The sequence below is a fragment of the Anguilla anguilla genome, chromosome 6, assembly GCF_013347855.1.
Source record: "Anguilla anguilla isolate fAngAng1 chromosome 6, fAngAng1.pri, whole genome shotgun sequence".
Taxonomy (NCBI): Eukaryota; Metazoa; Chordata; class Actinopteri; order Anguilliformes; family Anguillidae; genus Anguilla; species Anguilla anguilla.
In genome coordinates, this window is record NC_049206.1 from 461,786 (window position 1) to 482,316 (window position 20,531).

Consider the following 20,531-nt stretch of genomic DNA (forward strand, 5'->3'; position numbering starts at 1 on the left):
GTGTGATTGATGTCTGGATCAGATCAGTTGATGGTGCACAGCAGCAGGCTTGTGCATTATACTGTCATAACGCTGATGCTCCTGTTTCACGGCTCCCATACTTAAGCAGGGCATCACAGAATTTGCATTTTACGAACCCCACGCTTTCGTCTGCAGCTCGATCAAAAACCGTGTAAAAGTTTGTCCAGACCTGGGATTCTCCATTCGATGGCTGCTGCCTCACTTCCTTCTCCCCTGACTATAACTTCTTTCTCCCCGGCTCTGAGGCGTCCATTCTGTCACTCACAGAGCTCAGCTTAGACTCGCTGGCCTACAACTGCCATCCAGCTCACACAGCGCTCTGTGCTCAAAATATAAAGGCCCAGCTACAAAGAGCAAAACCCCAACCAGACCAATAGAAACAGGCCGAATTAGGACCCGAACCGACCCAAACCCTCGGGTACCGGTCCGGTTTTATCAGGCTCAGGTGAAAATTACAAACTCACTCTCAGAGCTCATAGCACTTGCATGGAAGTTAGCTAATCAGTATATCAGATCAGCTCATGTGAGTTTGAACTGAACCCAAACCCAGCGTATGAGTGGTGTGTTTGCCTCTAGAGGAGGAGACTTACCTCATCACACACCTGGGAGACACACTGGTGACGAGTCAGAAAAAAAGCAGCATTCTGGAGTGATTCCACTGGTGGATTTATTATTTATTATTGCCTCAACTGATTACACACAAACCCACATACTTACACTACCACCATATAGCACAGTTATTACTCAGTGATAACATTGGGAAGTTATGTGAAAAGAAATTAGACACTTCTCATGGAAACACTACAGAACGTTTCAAACAAAACAATATTTTGTTGATGCTGTTTGACCGGCAAATATTTTAATGAATCCTGCTCAGATGTGATGGAATGCAGTTCTTTTAACCTGATTTTTACTGCAACATCATGAGATTTCAAAGTTACATTCATCATAAACTGCTGCAGAAATGGATCTATATTTTGTAAATGATTCAATAAAATATTATAAAAGATATTATCCGCAAATATACTCATTAATCTTGTCAAAGCGAAAGAAGCAGTCTGTTCACCTGATCCTTGCACACAAACCACAGAACTATTCCACTCTTACAGACACTTTCAGTGGACAGATCCGCAGAGATTCAGGACGGAAAAATGGAAACACTCTCTCAGTGAAGGAGTGTTTAAAAGTGTAGAGAGGAGTGTTGTCACTGGGGTCAGAGAATGACACCTCCCCCCTGTCCCAGTCCAGCTGCACTCTGACCCTCTGCAGTTTCCTCTGCACAATGAGGGGTGTATATGGGGAGGTCAGGGCTTCATAACGCAGAAAGCGTCGCCGTATACCCCACACTCCTCCTGCTGGGCTCAGACTCACATGCCCTTTCCTGCTGATGGACTCTGTAGCCACACCCACCACCCAGGAACCTCCAAACCCCACTTCTACATCCCAGCAGTGTCTCTCTGAGCTGAATCCCTCAGAGCCCAGCACAGATCGCCACACATCAAATCTCTCTGGATTATCAGGAACCTGCTGACTCTCACCACTGCGTCTCACGCTGGTCAGATCCTCAGACAGTGAGAGGATGGGACCTGCTGTGTTTGGGTCCAGAGTCACAGGAGCTGAAGGGACAGAGAATGAGACGTCAGCAGAAGTGTAGTATAGGCGGTAGTGTAGTGCATTGGGTAAGGAGTTGGTCTTGTAAACTAAATGCTGCAGTAACCTAAAAGTCACAGGTTAGATTCCCCAGTAGGACACCGCTGTTGTACCCTTGAGCAAGGTACTTAACCTGCATTGCTTCAGTATATATCCAGTTGTATCATCGGATACAATGTAAACGCTGTGTAAAAAGTTGTGTTAGTTGCTCTGGATAAGAGCTTCTGCTAAATGCCTGTAAAGTAAAAAAGTGAAGTCAGTACTGATCTGCACAAAGGAAACCGTCAGACACAATGGGCTCCTAATGATATAAACTGGGTTTCACAAAAACAGCCTTTATAGCCTCAGACACGTGTGAGAGAAGCACCAGAACTAAAAGCTAATAATATTTCATAAATCTCATATTGTAAAATCCCTATAAGAGGGAGAAAAGCCTGTCAGTGTTTGTGTAGCTCCTGTCCTTCCCCTTAAATACAGTATCACTCTTAAAGCAGCATTTTATTATGAGCATCAGTGACATTAAGGACTGGTGCTCAGTCTCTTCACTCCAGGGCTCTTACACAGACAGGACCAATATGACTCTGACTGGCTTTATCAGCTTGTGGAAAGGATGCTGAACATTCCCCCTGTACAGTGACAATGTGGAGCTCCCTGTCCCCAGCACTCACTGTATTGAACAGTCCCCAGCATCTTCTCCCACACTCTGTACTTCAGATTGCCCAGGTGCTTGGCCACATCAATCAGCGCTCCTGAGACCTTCTCTGGATCCGGTAGTGTGCACTGGGCTCTGCAATAATATTCCGGAGTCACTTGTGCTGTGGGTGTAGCTTCATTACCATAGAAGATTATGAGCAGCAACATCAGATCTTCATTCTATAAGAAAATGGCTCCATCCCTCCCAGCGTTCTGCCACACAGCCCCACTGGCTGCCAGATATGAAGCAGCCCGACCCCACTGAGGGACACACACTCACAGGAGGAGGGGGCGTGTTTTTATATTAGAGGGGAAATATTAAATTCATCATATTAATATTTTAAAGCAGCAGTAATTATCATAGAGAGAGAGGCTTTTCAAACACATTCCACATCACTGATTGATCACCATAGAGCCAATAAAATATTCCTGATATTTAACCTGATGAGACACAATGGAGTTTGCTTACCTGCCTTCTGTGTCATTGTAGCTCTGAAATAAGGAGAGTGAATTATTACCACTGTAGCCAATACTCAGTCCATTAAAACTGTTACCACAGTAATATCTGACTGTATGGTACTGAACATGGCTTCCGTATGACTTATGACATAGAAAACTAAATGTGTTGCTTCACCATAGTTGTTTATGTGTATAATGTGCAGATGTAGGATGATGATAAACTTGTATTTTGGAGAAAAACACCACCTGCAAACCGGAGAATATAATCGTACTGCTTGACAACGCTTCATAGAGATTTCATGATATTTGCAAGTTTACATGAATCGGTGGTTCAGGGCAGAGGTGTACAAACCCAAGTTTGGGTCGTGGGAGATATCTATTGGGTCGTTACCATTATGAATTCCCCGGATTTACACCAATCAGGGCAGTCCCACGGCATTCTCACAGGAAGTCCTTCATTTCAATGCAGAGAGAGGCGACCCACAGAACTCCTACTGCTCTCTGCCAGACTGCTTACAGTGACTGTCCCTGACGCTCTGGCTTGGCTGCAAGTTCCTGTTCATGCCAGCGGTGCATGAACTATTGGTCAGTCAGCCAAACGTAGGTCACAGGGATATCTATTTGTTTGTGGTCATGTACCTTACAGCAACTGCAATTAGGGCTGTATGAAAAACTTATTAGTATTTATTCATGTTTTCATGTGCTTGTCAAAATAAATTCTGAACAGGTCTTACCTGCAGGAATGAGACATCTTCAGCTCCCAGCTCCTGTTCTATGGCTCTGATTTGTTCTGAAAGGGATGATATCTCTTCTGTCATCTTCTCAATCTTTTCCTTCATCATCTGACTCTTCTGCTCCTCTTCCTGCTTCAGTGCAGCGATCCTGGCTGCCTCTTCATCTTTTAGGAACTGCTGAAGTTTTCCAAACTCCATCTTTATCTGGCTCTCTGTGCGCTGGGCCTGGCTCTGGAATAAACATTATTCACCATCATTTCAGCACAATCACAAGCTGCATTATCAACACTGTGATTTAAAGGCCTCAGTACAGTACCTTGATGTGCTCTGCTGTTTGATCACAGACTAATTTAACTTCATTAAAGGCTTTTAGCTTCTTCTGCAGTGGAGCCAGTGCAGTCCTGAGTTTCTCCTGGAAAGAAATGACAGAGTCCACACTTTACTGAGAAAACAGACCAACAGTAAACTTCACTACCTACAGAAATAACACAAGAGCCCCTGTTCAGACAGAGGGGAGCCAGAATGGAGACTCAGGCCACAGCTTGTGTAAAAACAATGTGTTCACTGCATTTTCTCTATGACACGAACATACCAGGTAAACTGGCATGACTGTAGCAAATTACAATACAAACATTCAGTTTTTACTGGCAAAATTCAATTTACAAACATTTTAAAATGAGAATGTCGCATGTTTAATGTGCTGTATCCTTAGAGTTACATTTGACACACTAACAGTAATCTGCCCTCTAAGGCTACATTGTGTCAGACACATATATCTGAGCCATGAACTTTGACCCCTACTTTCCCATGTTGAGCACTGCTCCCTAACACAGCTCTGAGAATGTCTCCACACTCCTGCCCCTCCCTCCTGTCTCTCTGTCAGTCATGTGACACATAGTCAAACTGTGGTCAGGCCTGAGGACTAAAATGGCTCCTTTTGCAGATCATAACCCTTTGAAAATGCTGTAACTACTTCATCAGAAATTCAAAATCATGAAAAAGAAATTTATCTTAGCCACACTGACCTCCTTTGAAATGCTGGAGGACTCCGATGTATTACAACTCATCACCTCTCATCGCGCAACCACCTGTCCACTTGACCCCATCCCATCTAAAGTTCTCCAATCTATCTCCAGCGAGCTCCTTCCCTATCTGTCTTCCATTGTTAATTCCTCTCTCTCCTCTGGTCATGTTCCCTCTGTTTTTAAGACGGCTCGTGTTACCCCACTACTCAAAAAACCCACCTTAGACCCCTCCGATGTAACAAATTATCGACCCGTATCCCTTCTACCCTTTCTGTCCAAAACCCTCGAACGAGCAGTTCTTAAACAATTAACCTCTTTTCTCCATCAGAACAACCTGCTAGACCCTCACCAGTCTGGCTTCCGATCCGGGCACTCAACAGAGACTGCACTACTAGCTGTGACGGAGGCACTTGCCACTGCAAGAGCCTCACGCCTCTCCTCTGTCCTGATCCTTCTTGACCTGTCTGCAGCTTTTGACACGGTCAACCATAAAATACTCCTCTCCACCTTGGCTGGGATGGGAATTACCGGGACTGCCCTGTCTTGGTTCTCTTCCTATCTTGCAGATAGGACCTACCAGGTCACCTGGAAGGGGTCTGCCTCTGCCTCTCATCCACTTGTTACGGGAGTGCCGCAGGGATCTGTACTGGGTCCTCTGCTGTTCTCCTTATACACCAGATCTCTTGGTTCAGTCATTAATTCACATGGTTTTTCCTATCATTGTTATGCAGATGACACACAACTCTTCTTTTCTTTCCCCCCCTCGGCCACACAGATCAATGATAAGATCTCTTCCTGCCTGGCTGACATCTCCACTTGGATGGCCAGCCACCATCTGAAGCTCAACCTCAACAAAACTGAGCTGCTCTTCTTCCCGTACAAGACCTCCTTGCTTCGTGAACTCTCAATCACGGTTGATGGCACCACAGTGACTGCCTCTCACTCTGCAAAGAGCCTGGGGGTGGTCCTGGATGACCAGCTGGACCTCAAGGAGCACATCAAGGCAACATCACGGTCCTGCAGATTCCTCCTATACAACATCAGGAGGATTCGACCATACCTGACGACGCACTCCACCCAGCTGCTCGTCCAGGCTACGGTGACCTCTCGCCTTGATTACTGCAACTCTCTCCTTGCAAACCTGCCAGCTTGTGCCATACAGCCACTTCAGATGATTCAGAATGCCGCTGCCCGACTCATCTACAACCTCCCCAAATTCTCCCACGTCACTCCTCTGCTGCGATCACTTCACTGGCTACCGGTCGCTGCCAGGATCCGATTCAAAGCCCTGACCCTTGCCTACACTGCCGCCAACAGGACAGCCCCCATCTACTTGCAGGACATGACTCAATTCTATGTGCCTGCTCGACCACTCCGCTCTGCGGCAGCAGGGCGTCTTGCAACCCCTCCCACCCGCCCAAAGGGATCACAGAGCTTCTCCACCCTAGCTCCCCTGTGGTGGAACGAACTCCCCGTCCCTCTCCGAACCTCCCCCTCACTATCCATCTTCCGCCGTGGCCTGAAGACTCATCTCTTCAGACTATACCTAGAATAACCAACACCACACTGTGTATATATATATTAAAAAAAAAAAAAAAACCTTTTTCCTGTCACTTGTTACATGTTGCCCCATCCCTGCACTTCTTGGTAAATTGTATTTGTCCTAATACTCTAGCTTATTCTTCTGCCTAGTTTGGCTTTGCTGATGTTAGACCAGGATAGTGTTCTTTGTCTCGGCTAGAAATAGCTTTACAAAATAAGTAATTGTACCTTACTGAACCCGTGTTCAGCAGTTGTCTACGATCATGAAAATGCACTTTTTGTACGTCGCTTTGGATAAAAGCGTCTGCTAAATGAATGTAATGTAATGTAATGTAATCTTCAATATGAACTATTTTTCTGACCTAAAAGGTTTTTCATGATTTCAGTTCAGCTGTTTAATAAACTTTGCCAAATACTCTGTAAATGACAGCGCCCCAAAACCTAAATATTCTAAATAATAATGTTCAATCACAAGAAATTTACAAATGAATTGGAAAAGCACGAACAATTAATACTGATTACAAGTATGAAATATGAGATAATTTAAGTGTAAATTCAGTTATATATCAGTTACCTTATACTCTTCTGCAGCCTCCTGAACTGGTCGCACTGTGTGGTTTGCATGTTTTTTTGAAGTTTGGCAGACAAAGCAGACGGGTATTTCATCCTCCAAACAGAACAGTTTGAGTTTCTCACTGTGCAGACTGCAGAGCAGTTCAGATCCTGCTTTTGCTCTCTGACTTCTCTCCTTTAAGAACGACTCACAGATATTCCTCAGAGACAGGTTAAGGGGAGGTTTATCCTTAGAAGATCTTCTCCTGCACACTGGGCACTCCCGAGATCCCTTCTGTTCCCAGTTCTTCTGCAGACAGGCCTTACAGAAGCTGTGACTGCAACTCAGGACAACAGGATCCCTGAAGATTTCAAAGCAAACAGGACAGGAGAGCTCCTCTTCCAGGAGAGAAGATCCTGATGCCATTCTGTCCCAGTCTGTTCGCTTACTGTTTCACTTACTGCTGTCAGAACAAACTGCAAGTCATAGTACTGTTTCTAATTTCAGTCCAAATCTCGGCTCTTCCTGTTGGTTTTTATTACTAATTCAGGATAATTATAGGTAATAATTATAAGTCCTTAATTTCTTTGCTCTTCCTGTTAGACACACCTGATTATCAAACAGCACTTCTTGCAGGGGGCAGCATTATTCCACTGAGGTTTGAGTGGCTGATCTGCCAGCAGTTTCGCACCAGCCCTGTTCTTCAGGTTCTGTCAGTTCTCTCTCATGTGTGTTAATCCAAATGGAATCTCATTCCCCAGCTAATCACAAACACACACCCTCCCTCACAAACAGGATTCAAACACAGAGTAAATTATCCCTCTAAACATGAAAAGTGTAATAAAGGAAAATGAACAACTTGTTAACATTTTGGTTTTTTAACTGGGGCAGCGGGGCACCATCCAACTAGGGGGGGGGGGGGGAGGTCATCAAATAAAGCAAAAAATCTACATGTTGTGTTTATGTCAGTGGCTCTCTGATCCTGTCTGTAATAAATCTTACTTTGAGATGATCTGAGTGAGTCAGGCGTCATGAAACTCCCTGCTGCACCAGCATTGCATCCTCACGAGGGAGACAAGCCCGAGCAAAACAAAACCGTGTGAAATCCTGTCATCTTGTGGCAATCATGCTCTACTACAGTTGTCCTGAAAACGATACGCAGGAAAGGTGAATAAAAACACTCAGCCTTGTTTTCAGCCGAGTCCTGTTAGTGTGTCTGTAGTCACTTTGTCGAACACACACACAGTTACTCAAATTTGATTGACACGGTAGACCAATTCCCCCTGGGAATCAAGCTGGCAACCTCCTGGTCCAGATGTACAGATCGCTCTGAACTCTGGACTCCAGGAAGTGAGGAACAGTGACTCTCTGACACACTGGTCAGGTGACCTGTGGGCTGAATGGCCCGTTTTCATTGTTATGATTTTATGTCATTACATTAAATGCTGCAGGATTTGTACACAGCATGTGTTGCAGTGCACCTGCAGTTGTTTTGATGTGTAGTGTATGCACACTATTCTGTGTTTTATGAAGGGGTGGGTAAATGTATTTGCTCACTAAATGGATTTTGGGGTTCAGACTGCATGGGAAGCCCTGCCCTGTACCAGCTGATTAAGAGCCATCTCATGCCCCCTGAGTAACATGAGAAGGATGGGAAGAAGAGAGAATACAGGGAGAAGTTCAACACCACACAGTCTGCTGTCCTCAACTTTTATTTTACGGAGTACATAACATGTACCTCTGCTCTTTATTTCCCCGAAGCTAGGCTAGTCCGGGCTGCACTAGAACAAGCAAGATAAACATTAGACTCCTGAGCAGTGTCTGAGCTTTTAGGGGATAAAGATAGTTAATTTCGGCCAAGCTTATCGCTTTAGCTTGAGCATGGTGTCTGTATTCAGCACTATGGGGCTTTAAGTGTCTCACAATTGTGGGCCCTACCACTGAGTCTCAGACGATGCTCTGCTGCGGACAAAGCTAGATGTCATTCTCCGATGGCAAAGCTCGAGGTGTGGTGCCCCCTAGTAGTCTAAATGTAGCAAAAATGTCAAAATTACTGAGAAAAGTTTTGGACAGAAGGGTCTCATTCAGGCACACAAAACAGGAGAGGAAATCACAGGCTGCTCACTGACCTCTCTGTCTGTGCTCTTTCAGGAGCTGCTCACTGACCTCTCTGACCTCTCTGTCTGTGCTCTTTAAGGAGCTGCTCACTGACCTCTCTGTCTGTGCTCTTTCAGGAGCTGCTCACTGACCTCTCTGTCTGTGCTCTTTAAGGAGATGCTCACTGACCTCTCTGTCTGTACTCTTTCAGAAGCTGCTCACTGACCTCTCTGTCTGTGCTCTTTAAGGAGCTGCTCACTGACCTCTCTGTCTGTGCTCTTTCAGGAGCTGCTCACTGACCTCTCTGTCTGTGCTCTTTAAGGAGCTGCTCACTGACCTCTCTGTCTGTGCTCTTTCAGGAGCTGCTCACTGACCTCTCTGTCTGTGCTCTTTAAGGAGCTGCTCACTGACCTCTCTGACCTCTCTGTCTGTGCTCTTTCAGGAGCTGCTCACTGACCTCTCTGTCTGTGCTCTTTAAGGAGCTGCTCACTGACCTCTCTGTCTGTGCTCTTTCAGGAGCTGCTCTCTGACCTCTCTGTCTGTGCTCTTTAATGAGCTGCTCACTGACCTCTCTGTCTGTGCTCTTTCAGGAGCTGCTCTCTGACCTCTCTGTCTGTGCTCTTTAAGGAGCTCCTCACTGACCTCTCTGTCTGTGCTCTTTCAGGAGCTGCTCTCTGACCTCTCTGTCTGTGCTCTTTAAGGAGCTGCTCACTGACCTCTCTGTCTGTGCTCTTTAAGGAGCTGCTCTCTGACCTCTCTGTCTGTGCTCTTTAAGGAGCTGCTCTCAGTAGCAGAAGAGTCTGTTTGAGGACAGAACCGCGCACTCATCTCCTCCCCTCCCTTCCTCCACACACTTCCAGCTAGGAGACAAGTACTAGTGGGGGAGTGGAGGAGAGGAGGGGAGGAGAGTAATGGGGGAGAGGAGGAAAGGTAGAGAGGAGTGGTAGTGGGGGAGTGGAGGAAAGGAGGGGAGGAGAGGAGTGGTAGTGGGGGAGTGGAGGAAGGGAGGGGAGGAGAGGAGTGGTAGTGGGGGAGTGGAGGAAGGGAGGGGAGGAGAGGAGTGGTAGTGGGGGAGTGGAGGAGAGGAGGGGAGGAGAGTAATGGGGGAGAGGAGGAAAGGTAGAGAGGAGTGGTAGTGGGGGAGTGGAGAAAAAGAGGAGAGGAGTAGCAGTGGGGGAGGGGAGGAGAGGAGGAGAGGAGAGGAGTGGTAGTGGGGGAGTTGAGGAAAGGCAGAGAAGAGTGGTAATGGGTGAGGGGAGGAGTGGCGGAAAGGAGGGGAGGAGTGAAAAGTATCGGGACACACCCTGTGTCACACTAATTTCTCCTATGAAAGTCGCCTGCATCCACTATCTGCTGTATTTCCAGAGCATGCATGTGGTCTGAAATTAAATGCTACTACTGCCATCAGGGTTTGTGGGTTTGAACCCTCAGTGTTCTCCGGTTTCCTCCCACAGTCCAAAGACATGCAGGTAGGCTAGTTGCCTAATCAAATTGCCCTTGTGACCTGACCAGGAAAAGGGGGTATAGAGAGCGGATGGATGGATGGACTACTGAAAAATGGACTACAGACAGACAGACGGACGGACAGACTGCATACACTGATACAGACAGACAGACGGACAGACAGACTGCATACACTGATACAGACAGACAGACGGACAGACAGACTGCATATGTTGATGAGGTACAGCAGTTTATTTGTGCAGTGTTTCATAAGTACAGCAGGACCTCTTATCCGATGATGTTCTATCATGTTGCTCAGTAACCATGCAGTGCTGGTCCATGATGCAGGTAAGCAGTGAAAAGCTCTGATCTCCCTGCAGTGCTCTGAGACTCAGTCTCTCCTCTGTACTCAGGGTACTGTGCTGCAGGTACGACCACTCAGCTCAACATGCAATTAAATGCTTTACTCACTAAATTAACATTATGAGACTATGTCAAAGAAGCAACACGCTTATCATGAAATATACATTTCATTACTGGATTAATATCTGAATGTCAATATTGTCTGCAAACACAGAATCATTTAGACATGATATTTACCCACAATCCCACAGTGCTATCCCACTGCTACAGATACCTTCAGCGGATGAACCTGCAAATGTGACCCTCCTACATTACAAGCAAAGAATGGAAAGACTCTCTCAGTAAAGGAGAGTTTAAAAGTGTAGAGAAGAGTGTTGTCACTGGCGTCAGAGAATAACACCTCCCCCCTGTCCCAGTCCAGCTGCACTCTGACCCTCTGGAGATCCCTCTGCACATGGTGGTCTGAATTTGGGGCGGTCAGGGCTACGTAATCCATAATTTGCTGCTTTATAGCCCACACTCCTCCTGCTGGGGTCAGATCCGCAAACCCTTTCCTGCTGAAGGACTCTTTAGCCACACCCGCCCACCAGTCATCACCTCCCACCTCTACTTCCCAGCAGTGTCTCCCTGAGCTGAATCCCTCAGAGCCCAGCACACACAACCACCCCCCATCAAATCTCTCTGGATTATCAGGAACCTGCTGTCTCTTATCACTCCATGTCACACTGGTCAGATCCTCAGACAGTGAGAGGTTGGGATGTGCTGTGTTTGGGTCCAGAATCACACGAGCTGAAGGGACAGAGAATGAGACGTCAGCACTGATCTGCACAAAGGAAACCATTAGAGACAATGGGCTCATAATGATGGGTAAATAAACTGTGTTTCACAAAAACAACCATTATAGGCTCAGATACATGTGTGAGAGAAGCATCATAACTAAAAGCAAATAATATTTCAGAAATCTCACATTGTATAATCGCTATAAGAGGGAGCAAAGCCTGTCAGTGTTTGTGTAGCTCCTGTCCTTCCCCTTAAATATAGTATCACTCTTAAAGCAGCATTTTATTATGAGCATCAGTGAGATTAAGGACTGGTGCTCAGTCTCTTCACTCCAGGGCTCTTACACAGACAGGACCAATATGACTCTGACTGGCTTTATCAGCTTGTGGAAAGGATGCTGAAGATTCTCCCTGTACAGTGACAATGTGGAGCTCCCTATCCCCAGTACTCACTGTATTGAACAGTCCCACGCATCTTCTCCCACACTCTGTACTTCAGATTGCCCAGGTGCTTGGCCACATCAATCAGCGCTCCTGAGACCTTTTCTAGATCCGCCAGTGTGCACCGGGCTCTGCAATAATATTCAGGAGTCACTTGTGCTGTGGGCGTGGCTTCATTACCATAGAAGATTATCAGCGGCAATATCAGATCTTCATTCTATAAGAAAGTGGCTCCATCCCGCGTTCTGCCACACAGCCCCACTGGCTGCCAAATATGAAGCAGCCCGACCCCACTGAGGGACACACACTCACAGGAGGGGGGGGGGTGGTTTTATATTAGAGAGGAAATATTAAATTCATTACATCAATATTTTAAAGCAGCAGTAATTATCATAGAGAGAGAGAGCCTTTTCAAACACATTCCACATCACTGATAGATCACCATAGAGCCAATAAAATACTACTGATATTTAACCTGATGAGACACAATGGAGTTTGCTTACCTGCTTTCTGTGTCCTTGTAACTCTGAAATAAGGAGAGTGAATTATTACCACTGTAGCCAATGCTCAGTCCATTAAATCAGTTACCACAGTAATATCTGACTGTATGGTACTGAACATGGCTTCCGTATGACTTATGACATAGAAAACTAAATGTGTTGCTTCACCATAGTTGTATATGTGTATAATGTGCAGATGTAGGATGATGATAAACTTGTATTTTGGAGAAAAACACCACCTGCAAACCAGAGAATATAATCGTTCTGCTTGACAACGCTTCATAGAGATTTCATGATATTTGCACGTTTATATGAATCGGTGGTTCAGGGCAGAGGTGCACAAACCCAAGTTTGGGTCGTGAGAGATATCTATTGGGTTGTGACATCATTATGAATTCCCTGGATTTACACCAATCAGGGCAGTCCCACAGAGCTCTCACAGGAAGTCCTTCATTTCAATGGAGAGAGAGGCGACCCACGGAACTCCTACTGCTCTCTGCCAGACTGCTTAGAGTAACTGTCCCTGACGCTCTGGCTTGGCTGCAAGTTCTTGTTTATGCCAGCAGGGCATGAATTATTGGTCAGTCAGCCAAACGTAGGTCACAGGGATATCTATTTGTTTGTGGTATCATGTACCATATAGCAACTGCAATTAGGGCTGCATGAAAAACTTATTAGTATTCATTAATACTTTCATGTGTTTGTAAAAATAAATTCTGAACAGAAAAAATAAAAGTTGTTAAAGTGCATTTTTATTGTTTGTGTTAGACGGTGTATTTCATATGATCATGTAAATGCCTGCTTTAATGTGGCCTGGTGCTTCACTCCTACTGAGCTCCAGGACATGGCGCTGATTCTGCCTGAGTAACTGCTTTAGGCGAAAATATAGCTTTAGCTGATCACTGCAATCTGGTCTTTTTGTGCTTTTGACATTAAAATGTGGAACATTAGTGAAATATTGGCCGCATTGAGAGCAGCACAGTGGTGAAGTGGGGAGCACTGTCTCCTCACAGCAAGAAGGTCCTGGGTTCGAATTCTGGCCTGTTTGAATGTTCTCCCTATGCCTGTGTGGGTTTCCTCCAGGTACTCTGGTTTCCTCCCACAGTCCAAAGACATGCAGGTTAGGCTAACTGGTGACTCTAAACTGCTGATACCTAATGACTCTCTCTGACGACGACTATAACGTTAACAAGAAAACATGTTTTGTTTTTGGTCTGGCAGCATTAAGCCCTTTACCCAGACTGTGCTTCATTGATAAATCCTCAAGTTCTGTTAATGTGACTGTGCTTTCTGTGATTAATAACCTGCTAATTTCAGTAACTTTGTCCCTTCAGTTAGCTTTTATGTTTTAGAAACATGGCTATTGTCAGGAGTATAACAATGAAAATGACATCAGTTTGGGAAGTGAAAAGCATGGATTGATATTTTTGGGTCATCGCTGAAAAGGTTTGCACACTATATTCTATAAATGAAGGTGTGAGAGCATTAACAGCAGTTTGTATAGAGTCCTGCAGACACAGAGTGAACAGGTCTTACCTGCAGGAATGAGACGTCTTCAGCTCCCAGCTCCTGTTCTATGGCTCTGATTTGTTCTGAAAGGGATGATATCTCTTCTGTCATCTTCTCTATCTTCTCCTTCATCATCTGACTCTTCTGCTCTTCTTCCTCCCACAGTTTAGTGATCCTGGCTGCCTCTTCATCTTTTAGGAACTGCTGAAGTTTTTCAAACTCCATCTTTATCTGTCTCTCTGTATGCTGGGCCTGGCTCTGGAATAAACATCATTCACCATCATTTCAGCACAATCCAGTGCTGCATTTTCAACACTGTGATTTAAAGGCCTCAGTACAGTACCTTGATGTGCTCTGCTGTTTGATCACAGATTAGTTTTTCTGCATTAAAGGCTTTTAGCTTCTCCTGCAGTGGAGCCAGTGCAGTCCTGAGTTTCTCCTGGAAAAAAATGACAGAGTCCACACTTTAATGAGGAAACAGACCGACAATAAACTTCACTGCCTAGACAGACAGCACAAGAGCCCCTGCTCAGACAGAGGGGAGCCAGAATGGAGTCTCTGGTCACAGTTTCTGAAAAGACAATGTGTTCACAGCATCTATGATAAGACATGCCAGGTAAACAAGTATAACTTCAGCAAATTACAACACTAAGATTCTGTTTTACTGGCAAAATTCAAGTTACAAATGTTTTGAAATGGAAATGTTAAAAGTTAAATGTGCTGTATCTTTAGTCTATAGTGACACATTATCAGTGATCTGCCCTCTAAGGCCACATTGTGTCAGACACATATATCTGAGGCATGAACTTTGACCCCTACTGTCCCATGCTGAGCACTGCTCCCTAGCACAGCTCTGAGAATGTCTCCACACTCCTGCCCCTCCCTCCTGTCTCTCTCTTTCAGTCATGTGACACGTAGTCAGGAGCTCAAACTGCAATCAGGCTTGATAACTGCATTTTGAACCAATCTGAATCATGAAAATATACTCATACTAAATATGAATTATATTTCTTTCACACATTTTCATGTTTTCAGTTAAGCTGTTCGATAAGCTTCTATTAGGTCTCAGTAGATAAAAAGCAGCATTAAAAACCCAACTTCAAAATCCAAAGTATTTTTTAATCACTATGAATTTACTCAATCACTTTGTGAACTACAGACAATTAATACGAATACAGACGATTACAAGAAACAAAAAGGAGGTGAAAATTAAATGAGATAATAAGATTATAAATGTCTAAATTCTGTTATAAATCTGTTACCTTATACTCTTCTGCAACCTCCTGAACTGGTCGCACTTCGTGGTTTTCATGCTTTGTAGAAGTCTGACAGGCAACGCAGACGGGTATTTGATCCACCAAACAGAAGAGTTTGAGTTTCTCACTGTGCAGACTGCAGAGTTCTTCAGATCCTGCTTTAGCTCTCTGACTTCTCTCCTTTAAGAAAGCCTCACAGATATTCCTCAGAGACAGGTTAGGGCGAGGTGGATCCATAGAAGATCTTCTCCTGCACACTGGGCACTCCTGAGATCCCTTCTGTTCCCAGTGCTGCTGCAGACAGGCCTTACAGAAGCTGTGACAGCAATTCAGGAGAACAGGATCCCTGAAGATTTCAGAGCACACAGGACAGGAGAGCTCCTCTTCCAGGAGAGAAGATCCAGACGCCATTCTGCCTCAGTTTGTTCTGCACTCAGTAATGATTTCTGCTAAATCTGTAGTTTATTTTCACTTTTACTTACTGCTGTCACAACAAACTGCAGCTAAGGATTGTCTTTAAAATTAGACTCAAATCTCTCTTTGTCTTGGTATTTTTTCTTTGTCTATGTTATCAGAAAATCCTGTATTTCTGAAAAATATAAATTTAAATTGTATTAACAGGTCCTTGATGTTACTAAAGCATCTACCTGTGAGAAACAGCTCTTCCTGTTAGACACACCTGATTATCAGGAACAAAACTTCCTACAGCAAGCAGCATTGTAACACTGGGGTTTGATTGGATGATCTGCCAACAGTTCTACACCAGCCCAGTTCTTCAGGTGTTGTCAGTTCTCTCTCATGTGTGTTAATCCAAATGGAATCTAATTCCCCAGCTAATCACAAGCACACACCCTGCCTCACAAACAGGATTCAAACACAGATCTAGAGCTGGAGTCCATATCAGGGGCCTCGTTACTCTCTAAAATAAACCTTACTTAGGGTCGTGGGAGATATCTATTGGGTTGTGACATCATTATGAGTTCCCCGGATTTACACCAATCAGGGCAGTCCCACGGCATTCTCACAGGAAGTCCTTCATTTCAATGGAGAGAGAGGCAACCCATGGAGCTCCTACTGCTCTCTGCCAGACTGCTACTATCCTCTGGCTATGAGTTGGTCTCTAAGGTAACAGATTAAACTGAATTAGAGCCGAATTAAATTTTTATACTTTATACTTATGTTATGTATGGTTAAAATGAGCTGAAATTGAGTCATTATAACATATACAATATAATTGTGACCGTTCAGTGGTCTCGTCTGCCATTGCGCAATGAATGCTGGGATATTTGTGTTGTCAAGTTCATACAAGTTAGCAACCGATGCATCCTCGGTAAAATGGGCGTGTCAAGAACACTTCCAGGAATTTTAACCATTCTTGGCGAAATGCGAACTTGAGTATTGGAACAGGACTTGGGCCACAAAAGATGACGTTTCACAAGGAAACAAGAACACAAGTACAGACAAGAACGCGTACTGAGAAACAGCCACGGACTAACCTAAGGCCTGGCGCTAGGCTTTACCCGCTCATCTCATGGCTCGTGTGGCTCACTGTTCCACTCACAAGCTAACAAGTTCAGTGGAATAGCAGCATTTGTTTAGCAGAGTTCTGAACGAATGCACAGGGGTCCATCAATCATTTCACACCACGATATGCGCTTCAGCCGGAAACAGGCTTTATTAGTATCAAACCACTTCTACAAAATTACATAACAGACCTGCTACCTGCTCATACCAATTAACACTTTCTAATAATCAACAGTACAGGATTCTCATTTTCATTCTTGGGGAAAAAAGATCCATCAAATCTCAATGGTCATAAAGTAACATGATAAAGTGTGAGTTTAGAGCGGTCTGTAACTCTTTTCACTTGAGTGAAAATCTCCACTTGTTTTCAGCACCAGAGTGATGTTCTGAAAAGAAACATTTCTGCAAACAAATGTTGGCCAGATATTAAGACAAATATAAATACAAAACAAATTTGGTCCAATGCAACCGAAAAAGTGGCACATTCACCACTTACAGAAGTTTAAACTTTATGAAAATGACAAACAGAAATGGTTTGCTTATAAGGTAAATATTTCTGAGGATAATATTCCCTGATCCCATTGAAGACTCATGTAGATATCAGTCTTTATTTATATACAATAAGAGTTTATAAACAGACTGTCCTGACAGGAAAATGCAAATAATAATTATGTTCCTGTCTACATGCTCCTAAACCAGCAGTGAGGTTCACACAGGAACATGGCTGATTTTGCAGATATGTGGCCATTCAAAATTATGATGTGAATTGGACAAGCTCAGTCCCATGTTGGGCACCAAATTTATATCTAAAAATAACTTAACAAGAGACAAACTGGCCAGAATATCAATTAATAGCTTCCAGTAGGACACCCTGCCAAACACTAGCTTCAAAACTATCAGCCCCAGAGCAAAATCAGCTCCATCTCTATCAGCCATCAGACCAAAACCAGCTTCCCCACTATCAGCCCCCAGACCAAAACCAGCTTCAGCTCTCTATCAGCCCCAGGCCAAAACCAGCTTCAGCTCTATCAGCCCCAGGCCAAAACCAGCTTCAGCTCTATCAGCCCCAGGCCAAAAACAGCTTCAGCTCTCCATCAGCCCCAGGCCAAAACCAGCTTCAGCTCTATCAGCCCCAGGCCAAAACCAGCTTCAGCTCTCTATCAGCCCCCAGACCAAAACCAGCTTCAGCCCTCTATCAGCCCCAGGCCAAAACCAGCTTCAGCTCTATCAGCCCCAGACCAAAACCAGCTTCAGCTCTATCAGCCCCCAGACCAAAACCAGCTTCAGCTCTATCAGCCCCCAGACCAAAACCAGCTTCAGCTCTATCAGCCCCCAGACCAAAACCAGCTTCAGCTCTCTATCAGCCCCCAGACCAAAACCAGCTTCAGCTCTCTATCAGCCCCCAGACCAAAACCAGCTTCAGCTCTCTATCAGCCCCAGGCCAAAACCAGCTTCAGCTCCATCAGCCCCAGGCCAAAACCAGCTTCAGTACTATCAGCCCCGAGACCAGAACCAGCTTCAGTACTATCAGCCCTGAGACCAAAACCAGCTTCAGCCCTCTGACACACCAACACTAGAAAAAACACTCTAATGATTTTTAACAAATTACACTGCTAAGCAGGCCACACACATTAATACCATCAATGTATGTACTATTATCTTACAAACCTAATAATCCATTTGAATGGTCCTAGTCACTCCACCATATATTGAGTGTACACATCTAATTACCATTTTTGAAATATTATATTTGTTGTGCTTGGTTCATGCTTTATATTATCTGAAAATAAAGAGAAACAAAGTGTCAAGCAAGTGGGCTGCTTCCCAAACCGGCCTGCTAGTCTGCTCCTGGGGCTGTACAAGACCACAGGTTCAGTTTTAAAAAATAAAATAAAAAGCAACATTTCATTTTTTTTCCTGAAATGAGGAAGGCCAACTTCAGTATTCCTGAAGGTCAGCAAACCACAGTCTTTTTCTATCTCACAAGAAAACCTATGTATATATTTTGATATACAAAGCAATTTGACATACAAATATCATATCATAAATATAAACACACAAGCTGTGGTAATACTTCATTAATGTAAATACCGTCAGTTATCATTTTCAAAAGCCTACTGACAAATCGACAGAAAGTCTACTGGGCCCAATAAACACCAACATTCCTATAACATTCCTATAACATTGGGAAGTCATTAGAAGTTCTCAGCTGCTCCTCTCATTCAGCTGCGGGCTGAACTTTAACCCTCTGGAGCGCCTCGCATGCATTCAACAAGGGGAACATCAGCAAACATTTGACAACATTCAAACAGACCCAAACATTTTTTCAGTTCACCATGAACGTTCGTGAATGTCAGGAGCCAGAAAAGATCATGCACAGCAAACAAACATGGCCGCCTAAGGCGATGGCTCCAACAGAACACTTCCTCAATCATTTGGCTGCAATAATGCATTTTAATAGATGTAATATTTTCTCCTAACATGTAAATACAATCTGCAGTCAATCCCCTTGTGTCTTAATCAAATCAATGGCATTGGTGAAGAAAACAGAAGCTTCAGTTTGAAACAGTCACAAAGAACAGTTCTCCTTGTCGAATGCACATCACGTGAGTCTGTCACAACACAACAGAAATACCATTCATATACAAATACTAATTCTCTCATGTTGAAGTGTATAGATGAGACAATATTTTGGCATTTCTAATAACCAATCATTTTGATTTGATTTGTGACATGTTAAAGCGTAAGTAACAGGTAAAAACCACACTGTTCCCTTTAAGTGACAACCTTTTAAGTGCTTATGAAAAATCTACCCCAGAGTTCTGTAATAGCAGTCATCCTAAACACAACAGACTGAAGAAACCTAACTCCTTACACAACAGTGCATTTCAGTCCTTATGGCAATGTGTTAAATATACATTCACACCAGACTGTCCAAATCCTGGATTAATGTAGTAAACGTTGTGTAAATGTTACAGATGTATTCTGGGAGTTGTATTTCTGTAGTCCTCCGAGCACAATACCACCTCTCTTCATATAAAGCAGAACATTTCAATGAAAATGAAAAATTCAAATCAATTTATCTGTGAAAGATATTTTTTAAAAGTAAAATCTCTGCAAAACATGAATCTTTCTTTATACCAACAAAAGGATAAAAATATATCTATTTTGTGTCAAGTTTTATTCAGAACAGAAAAAAAGCCATGATTGTGGTTACATTGTTGGCTTCATGGCTGGTCTATTTGTATTTAATGTGCACACTGAAAACCAAAGAGCTGTTTTTGTAGGAAAGACCTTTTCAGAGGTGAATATTAACACAATTATATGAACTTTGACGTTAATGTTAAAAGAAAGTCCATATAAAAATCTCATTAGTAAATTTAGCACTAATAGAAAATAGATATTAAGAGAAGAGCATAGTGGAGAAACATCAGTGGAAAATCTCTGCTAAAGGACCACACTTTTACAGCTGAATACAGGCAGTGTGTGTGTGTGTGTATTTATGTGCGTGTGTGCGCGTGTGTGTACGTGTGTGTGTGTGCATGTGTGTGCGCGTGTGTATGTGTATGTGTGTGTGTGTGTGTGTATGTGTGCGTGTGTATGTGTGTGTGTGTGTGTGTGAGTATATGTATGTGTGTGTGTGTGCATGCGTGTGCGTGTGCGTGTGCGTGTGCGTGTGCGTGTGTGTGTGTGCGTGTGCGTGCGTGCGTGTGCGTGTTGGGGGTCTCTCTCCTCCCTTTCCTCATGAAAAACACTGTTCTTTATCCAGTGCATAATTACTGCATTAAAACAAACTTCTCCTGTCAGACTCACTGACTGAACCCTGTGTTTTGGCCTTGTGAGCTGCATCAAGACTGATCCACTGACAAACGGATCAGACCATCTGGCTGTTCTGCTGATCAGTGGGGTGGAGTCAACATTCTTCTGATTAAAAGAAACTAG

At 44.1% G+C, this 20,531-nt stretch overlaps 2 protein-coding genes across 3 annotated transcripts; both read right to left on the reverse strand.

Moving 5' to 3' along the window:
* Nucleotides 1–671: 671 nt before the first annotated feature.
* Nucleotides 672–20,192, reverse strand: LOC118228880 (tripartite motif-containing protein 35-like). 2 transcript variants are annotated; one of them, XM_035420439.1, is made up of 6 exons: nucleotides 15,072–20,192; nucleotides 14,153–14,248; nucleotides 13,837–14,067; nucleotides 12,304–12,326; nucleotides 11,813–11,931; nucleotides 672–1,637 (listed from the first exon to the last, which is right to left on the reverse strand). In XM_035420439.1, the coding sequence occupies exons 1-6, from the start codon at nucleotides 15,474–15,476 to the stop codon at nucleotides 1,114–1,116; spliced, it is 1,398 nt and encodes a 465-aa protein (XP_035276330.1). In that variant the 5' UTR covers nucleotides 15,477–20,192; the 3' UTR covers nucleotides 672–1,113. The 2 variants fall into 2 exon arrangements, with proteins under 2 accessions (XP_035276330.1, XP_035276329.1); XM_035420438.1 differs by lacking the exon at nucleotides 672–1,637 and adding an exon at nucleotides 10,449–11,369.
* On the reverse strand, nucleotides 3,276–7,114 carry LOC118228925 (tripartite motif-containing protein 35-like). Its single transcript, XM_035420513.1, has 3 exons — nucleotides 6,699–7,114; nucleotides 3,874–3,969; nucleotides 3,276–3,788 (listed from the first exon to the last, which is right to left on the reverse strand). Exons 1-3 carry the CDS (start codon nucleotides 7,101–7,103, stop codon nucleotides 3,531–3,533), a joined length of 759 nt encoding a protein of 252 aa, XP_035276404.1. The 5' UTR covers nucleotides 7,104–7,114; the 3' UTR covers nucleotides 3,276–3,530.
* Nucleotides 20,193–20,531: the final 339 nt, after the last annotated feature.

Bases quoted from the DNA above. Each gene is read 5' to 3' on its own strand.
- LOC118228925 (XM_035420513.1), bottom strand. From the start codon at position 7,103: ATGGCATCAGGATCTTCTCTCCTGGAAGAGGAGCTCTCCTGTCCTGTT. The intron at 3,970-6,698 runs GTAACTGATATA...ATTTCTTTCCAG, and splicing joins AGGCTGCAGAAGAGTATAAG to GAGAAACTCAGGACTGCACT. The intron at 3,789-3,873 runs GTACTGTACTGA...TGTTTATTCCAG, and splicing joins AAACAGCAGAGCACATCAAG to AGCCAGGCCCAGCGCACAGA.
- LOC118228880 (XM_035420438.1), bottom strand. From the start codon at position 15,476: ATGGCGTCTGGATCTTCTCTCCTGGAAGAGGAGCTCTCCTGTCCTGTG. The intron at 14,249-15,071 runs GTAACAGATTTA...ATTTTTTTCCAG, and splicing joins AGGTTGCAGAAGAGTATAAG to GAGAAACTCAGGACTGCACT. The intron at 11,932-12,303 runs GTAAGCAAACTC...ATATTATTGCAG, and splicing joins TACAAGGACACAGAAAGCAG to AGCCCGGTGCACACTGGCGG.